The following is an 8,017-nucleotide window of genomic DNA, read 5'->3' on the forward strand; positions in this document are numbered from 1 at the left end:
ATTTTAACTTTGATGAAAAAAAAAGTTACTTAAAGGGATAGTTCAGTATTTTTGATGTGAGGTAGTACTTGTGCATAGTTAGTGTTAATGGAGCTGGTGATCAGCACAGTCATGTAATAAGCCAGTTGAAAAAGGTTTTTTCTCTACATAGACAGTATAAATGCCTACCTAAAAAAGAAATGCTGAAATGATAAAAAGCAGTGTATCAACCACACTTCAATAATACTGACATATCCCTTTAACCTTCAGTGCATCTTAGGCCTTTTTAGGTACATTTTGGTTTTTCATTTCACAACTGCTGAGGCTGTGTTCATGCAAATGGCTTCATATTTGGTCAAGGCTGTATGCCATACGCAAACTCAAAGGACTCTATGTTGCACCCCATCTCCTCCTTCTATTATATCAAACCATTGTCCAGCCCATCCTGCTCTACTGTTCCACCTGCTTCTTTAACATGCTCACTGTCAAAAACCGGGTCAAGCTTACACGTGTCACAAACATAGCTGCCAAATTAATCGGTCTCCCCACACCCACACTGTCAGAGCTCAATGTCAAGGCCATCGCACGCATCGCATTTACAATAGCACAGGACAACACACACCCACTCAACTGCCACTTCACCATTATGCCCTCCGGACGCAGGTACAGGTCCCTGTTGTGCCAGAGGGCTCGCTATGGCAAAAGCCTGGTACCTGCAGCCATAGCAGCCCTCAACAAAAGGCCAAGATAAAACACCCCAGTCCCACTCTGTTTATATATTCTGTATGCATGTTTATTTTGTCGTGTTTGTTGTCCATCTGTCTTGTCTGCCGGCATGCGGCCCTTAAATGTAATGTGAAGTGGAAAAGAATTTCCCCTTGGGGACAATAAAGTCTAAAGTCTAATGTTTTCAGACCAATTTATGAATTTTAACCTCAATTCATTGATTTACACTATAATGCACTGTATATTAATTTTCCTCACACTCAGCCTCCTTGGCCAAATAAGCGCCTCATTGACTCCCATTCAAACGACATTTTTTGACCCTGCTGCCAATAGCTGATAGAAACCAGATTTTTTTGTTTTGTTTTATTTCCTTGCAATAATGTCTTGAAAATTTAAATTTTTTGTATTTTTTTTTAAATTGCATCGGTTTTCTCTCATATACCATTGGTTTTAATTACAGGCTGAGATTTAATATTGCTCTCCTCTGCTACTAGCCACTGCAGGCCACATGAATAAATTGTTTCAGCTAAAATGCTCTCTCTGTATTCTTAGTGATGGCATAGTATAGTATAGATGTGTTTTTCGACAAATAAGTGTGTGTGTGTGTCTGTGTGTGTTTCCAAACACGGACACTCAAATTCACATAGAGAAAAACAGTTCAGTGTAAATCCATAAAAACTGCATGTTTTGATCCCATGGTCAATTGAGGTTAAATACATGAATTTGGTAATATTAGACATTCATCCTGTGCTTATACCTTGACATTTTACATTTTTACTATTTTACAGCTGATGCGTGAATTTCATCCAGGCCTATAGCCTGAAGAGCAAAGATACCCCTAGTGGAAACGAGGGAACTGTGATTCATTTTGTATTGTTATTAGTTGTAAAGGCTATAGGCAGGACTTAATTCATAAAACATCTGAAAAAATCATAAAAATATTAAATTTCAAGTTATAAAAGCAGAATGAATGTGTAATATTACCATATTCACAAATATATCCTCAATTAACCATGGGATCGAAACATGCTGTTTTCATGGATTTACATTGAGCTGTATTTCTATGTGAATTTCACTATCTGTTATTGGATACACACACAGGCACACATATTCACAAATACATATTTGTTGAAATACACATATACACTACTCTATGCTATTATGAAGAACCCAGACAGAGCATGTTATCTTAAATAATTTATTCATGTGGCCTGCAGTGGCCTAAGTAGCAAGGGAGTGCAAATTTAAATGTTAGCCTATAGTTGAAACACTGGCATTTGTGTGAAATTAGCAACAACTAGTAAAAAACACAAAAAATGGAAAATGTCAAGATATTAGTACAAGGAACCAAAAGAATAATAAAACAAATCAGTTTCTCTCATCTTTTGGCAGCAGGGTCAAAAAGTGTGGTTTTAATAGAATTCTGTGTGCCGTACAATGGCCCTTAATGGCCCTTAAATAGCAAAAAGAATAGAAATGCATCCAATTCAATATTGTTGTTAATTCTTGACATCTATCACACTCTTCTAATCCCACTCAAAAAAATCCAATTTAGACTAATTATTTAGCTTTTAATTGATTTTTTGTGTTTTTTCATTAAAAAAAACTAGTGTCTTTTTCTAAAACAACTGGAATTTAAAAAGGTTAAAATCCTTAAAATAAAGATGAATATGGTTTGTATGGTGAGGACTCGAGTTGAAAAATAAAGTTATAAAAAAAAATTGGTGGAAAAATACATTCATGTTATTTTTATCTACATATCAATTCAAAGTGACACCTTAAGCGCCGAAGGAGGTAGAGTGCGAGTGTTTTTTTGAGATGCACTGAAGGTTAGTAAGACATTAGATTGAAAGAGAGAGAGAGAGAAAGACGGAGAGAGAGAGAGAGAGATAGGGAGAGAGAGAATAGAAATAGTAAATTAAGAGTAGTACTCACTGAGGACGAAGAAACAGATCAAAGTGTGTCTGACGTTCATGTTTCAGGCTCTGGTGGTTTCACGGGGATTCTTTCCAAGTAACTGACAAAGCAGGAACTTGTCACTTCCCTTTATGATGTCGTCCCTCCTTCAAACACCTTAACTCTCCTCCCCTCTTTACGTCTTTTTCTGTGCCATTATCTGCAAGTTTGTTGATGATTTTACATAAAAACTTTTCTTGTTTGTAACTTAAATCTCATTCATGGCTCAAGTAATTTTCGTTTGAATATAATTAGTGTCAATGTTAAATGTTCAATAGAAATACCAAAAACAAAACTCTAATTTATTGACATCAAAACTGTTTTAATAAAACCAATTTCAAATGTATCAGATCACTTGATCATGTATCAATCCATTTCCATTTCAAATTCAATTCTAACACTTGTTTTTATCAATTCAGATGCAATTTCATCACCTCCATGTTATCACTTTATTTTTGTTGTTACAGAATGCAACATCCACTGATAGTGATTGGCTGAGACACCTGTCAATCATTGACTTATTTTGTAAATATACAAATTCATTTTTATTGAGACACATATTCAAACACATAAAGTTAAATATTAAGAGAGAAAACTGTTCACTTTTATATAAGTTTGTTACAGTCAGAGGTTGTTGCTGTCGGTCTCTAGTGGCCGCTGGTGGTACTGCATCATCACACTGCCACACTGCTTTGGTGCAGGCTCATGTTACAGTGAGTTAACAAGTTATTTTATGGATTTACATTTTTGGCACAAACACTACATTGCTTGCATGTTAGCAGTCTATAAAGCCACTTAAAATAACCAAACATCTTTCTTAGGACTTCCTTCTCAAAACAAACAAAGTTAGTGGTAGATAGATGATAAATGGCTCGTTACTCGGGAACATAAACTGATGTGAAAGTTTTAAATGACAATGTCCAGAATCTTGGCTGTTTTCTGCCAATGAAGTGGTTCAACTTATTTTACTAAATGAATCCAAAAGACGCTGTTTTCTGAACCCAAAGCTAAAATCCTACCACTATTTTTACTGTACTGGCTGCAGTGGAAAGTTTAAACTATAGATGTGTGTTCCTGTCCGACGTCATCATACACTGTGTCGACCTGCAGGAAGAGAAGAGCGGTTTGGTTTTTATGAATATCAGTTGGTGTCCCAAACATCCTTATGTTCCCACAGCCCTATGGTCCAGAAATGTGCGATTAGATTCAGGCATCACAGCTGGGTGGTTAGGGTTACTACACACACACACACACACACACACAGGGACAGGGAGAGGTTAGAATAGGAGTTTGACTGACACACACAGATAGACAGACAGGCAGACATACTATTCTCTGTTATATAGTTAGATTACTTAGAAATGTAGGACCATCGGGCTGTGGGAACACAGACACGATCCCTCACAGTCACTGATGCTGAGATGTTACTGAGACACACTCACCCCCGGGACGTTCACATAGTCACTGTCCACACAAGGTTCTGAAAAACATGCAGTTCAGAAGATTAGGGCCAGAGAGAGACACACACACTTTGAGACCAACAAGTTCTGTTATTGTTGATTCTGGCGTCCCCTTTGGACAAAAGCAGTAGTGCTTTTACAAAACCAGTGCCTGCTGTCCTAAATATCTTTGCTAGCACGTGCCGGTGGTATGTGCATTTGTTTAGGAAGCGAGTGAAAGAGAGACAGCAGGATGCATGGCCATGAGGTAATGTATTTATATGTGACTATGTCAGATTAATAATGGTAATATGACGATGGTGAAGCAAAGTAATCTTTGATAGTTAGATAGAAGTTTTGATAGTGTGTATGTTTCCTGAAGCTTCACCTGCAGCTGCCCTGTTCCTCTTCCTGCAGAATATCAGCAAAGCCACCGCTGAGGACACGATGATCAAGGCGACCAGAGTCAGATGCACATACAGCTGCAAACCTGTGTTTGTTTGAAAAAAATATATATATATAGTATAGATCAGTTTTGGGAATCTTTCACATGTATTACAGGTGGCAGTAACATTACTCTATAGTTTGATTCAATTAAGTAGGAGACCTGTGGAAAACAGAAGTTATAAACTGTTAAAATACCTTTGAATTATGTAAATGTACCTGGACCTGTAGGTGGTGGCGGTTGACTCTGCTTGGTGGCGTCAGAGGAGGTTGATGGAGGCGTGGAGCTGAAACTCTGTGGTGTCGTTGTTGATGTAGGAAGAGGTCGGGGAGTCCAGTTTGGTTTTGGTTTGACTGGAGCTGAGAAACATGATCAGTGGTACAAGTCGATGGATCAATGTGTCAGTGTCGATACATATTCAAATCAACTTAAGTGTGTACATTCATGTGACAGTTTATCAGATATTTTACAAACAATGCTGGTTTTAAGGAGCATTCTACTTAACATGTTGAGGTATTTGTGAACAAACTCACCTTCTTTAACTCTGATCTCAAAGTCCTCGTATGAATCTGGAGCCAACCCTCTGTCTAAAGCACACCGGTACCGTCCCGCGTCAGACTTAGTCAGGTTAGTGATGGTCACAGACATAATATCAATATCAGTTCCTACTTTATAATGAATTCTGTATCTGCCTCGTTGAGCTTTGTCATCATCTGTTTCAATGAGAACGCCTTTTCCTTCACATTTGTCTTTACAGAAGAAATTCCTGCTCCCAGAGACAGAGAATGAACATGCAACGTCGATGTTTCTTCCTTCAGTCCCTGTATGGACGGTGATTTCTGCATTGCTGATACCAGTGTCTCCATCTCCAAGTGCTGTTGAAAAGATGAACAATCAATAATTACTATAACAACCCGTCTCCATGGCCTTACCTGGAAAACATGTGTCTGACGTTTATTTACGATTGAATTTATCCTACGAAAGCGCAATTAAAAAATGTAGACTTTAAATGCCTTATATTGAGAATACTAAATTAAAATGCTTCTAAGAACTTGAAGGTCCCTTATACAGTACAAAAGTGCACATGAAAGAGCATAGCCAGAATTTTTATTTTTTTTCATAACGATATACAAGTGAAGCAAGGGGGGGATATACTGTAAAACTAAATGTATTTGCCACAATCCCTTTGAACAAATAAAAAAATATTTCTGACGTACGCACATTAGTACACTTATTACAAACTGTTTTGTCAAAGTGCTTTATCTAACAACAGGTTGTGTAGTGAGAGCCAGAGACATATAATCTGCTCTCTCTGTGTCACGTGGCCTATTGACAAATGCATTGAAATTGGTGATTCACTATATATAATTACTAGGGCTGTCAAGCGATTAAAAAAATTAATCTAATTAATTACAGGCTCTGTGATTAATTAATCTAAATTAATCGCATACTTTTATGACGCTTTTATACCTGTTTATAAACAACTGTATAGCCTACTACAGTTTGTTTCTCTCTCTCGCTCTCTCTCTCTCTCTCTCACTCTCACTCTCTCTCTCTCCGTCTCTCGTAACTTCTGTCTCCACAACAGACAGCGCTGCACTGCCACAGATGCTTATGCCGATTCATTCACCATCGTCGTACTCATAGGCAAAAATATTGAGAGACACACACACGCACACACGCACACACACACACACACACACACACACACACGTTTACGCGGACGACGAGACAGCTAGCAAACAAAATTGAGACACAGGGAGAAAGATTGAGAGATACTGTTTTGAACCTAGCCTACATTGTTGCACCCACTAAATCAATAATGCACAGACACTGGCTGCGGAGAATAAAGTAAGATGTCTTCCTACCTTCATGCTTATTAAACCGTCTATAGAGCCCTCGGCCCCCTGCTTCTCTCTTTACTTTTCTCCCTTTCACCCGCGCGGGCTGTGTCTGCTTCAGGTGCAGCTCGGTGCAGCTATGCACCACTTTTGCACCGGGTCAAAGGGCATTATAGAAGTGCGATTAATCTGCGTTAATTTTTTTAATCGCGTAAATTTTTCTGTGATTAATTAATCGAAATTAACGCGTTAATTTGACAGCCCTAATAATTACCCTTACATTTGAGCCGGGCTGTTTTTCGACCTTTGTATAAAACTATAGGCACCTATACGCAATGGAATACACCTACAGGAGCCTTTTACAGTCTTATTAGAGTCAGATTGTGAAAGTACACAGCGGATAAAGAACATTTGATTGGCTACGTAATTACCGTTTCAATGACGTCTATTCTGTACCAGGTTAAAAGGAAGTATAGTCAGAAAAGGACAAAGCTATTAGGACCCAAGTGCTCATACTTGTGCGTCATGTGAAAGCCTTTTCTCAGAAAGGGATCATTAGAAAGAAGAACTAGAACGCAAACGCAATCAAAAGCTACAGGCTTTCTGTAAGTTTATTTCTGTGTGTTTATTTGGTATAAAATATTACATCACTAGTTTTTTTAAGGGACTGATTTAAGCTAATAAATTACTTAAAATGTTACACAGTGCCCCTTTAAGGAACAACATATTTCAAAATTAGTAAAAGCAGAACTTCATGTTTAACCTCAGAAACCGACATGTGAATAAACTGGCATGCGATGTGGTGAAAGAAAACACGTCTAGACACAATAAAATTTCCCCCCAACTGCAAAGTTAAACTTTAAATAAAAAAAAGTAACTTAAAGGGATAGGTCAGTATTTTTGAAGTGTGGTTGTATGAGGTATTAATGCATTTGTTAGTCAGTCCTTATGGAGATGGTGGTCAGTGCTTTGAGGAGTTTGGCAGAGATTTCACTGTAGCAGAAGCTGAAAAACTTTTTTTCTCCTAATATATAAAAAATAAATGCTAAAAGTACAGCGTATCAGTCTGCAAATCAGCAGTGAAAAAATCCTATCTTTTGCGTACAAGTGTTTGAAGGTAAGGCTATATAAATGTGGCAAAAAGGCTTTTTTTCTGCTGGCCCCCTCTGCAACAGTACAATACTGAAGTCTGCTAATCCAAAAGTACCCCATACAACCCCACTTCAAAAATACTGAAATATCCCTTTAATAAGAAATAAGAATGATAGAAAATAGAAAAAGAGAGAGAGAGAGAGAGAGAGAGAGAGAGAGAGAGAGAGAGAGAATAGAAATAGTAAATTGAGAGTAGTACTCACTGAGGACAGAGAAACAGATCAAAGTGTGTCCAACGTTCATGTTTCAGGCTCTGGTGGTTTCACGCTGACTCTTTCTTAGTAACTGACAAACCAGGAACTTGACACTTCTCTATATGATGTCGTCCCTCCTTCAAACACCACACACTACACTTTCCTCCCCTTTTTATTAGATTTCTTTTTCTGTTCCATTATGTGCAAGTTTGTTGACCAATTTACATGAAAAATGTGCATGTTTGTAACTTAAATCTCATTAATTTTTGTTCTTGATTGAATCTT

The 8,017-nt window shown here is 37.7% G+C and overlaps 1 protein-coding gene across 1 annotated transcript; it reads right to left on the reverse strand.

Annotated features, from left to right (window-relative positions):
- Positions 1–3,644: 3,644 nt before the first annotated feature.
- LOC307253676 (uncharacterized protein) lies at positions 3,645–7,816 on the reverse strand. Its single transcript, XM_080031803.1, has 6 exons — positions 7,742–7,816; positions 5,079–5,420; positions 4,770–4,904; positions 4,489–4,590; positions 4,104–4,141; positions 3,645–3,765 (listed from the first exon to the last, which is right to left on the reverse strand). The coding sequence occupies exons 1-6, from the start codon at positions 7,779–7,781 to the stop codon at positions 3,715–3,717; spliced, it is 708 nt and encodes a 235-aa protein (XP_079887929.1). The 5' UTR covers positions 7,782–7,816; the 3' UTR covers positions 3,645–3,714.
- Between the last annotated feature and the right edge of the window lie 201 nt (positions 7,817–8,017).

Source organism: Ammodytes marinus (assembly GCF_949987685.1).
Source record: "Ammodytes marinus genome assembly, chromosome: 7".
Classification (NCBI taxonomy): domain Eukaryota; kingdom Metazoa; phylum Chordata; class Actinopteri; order Uranoscopiformes; family Ammodytidae; genus Ammodytes; species Ammodytes marinus.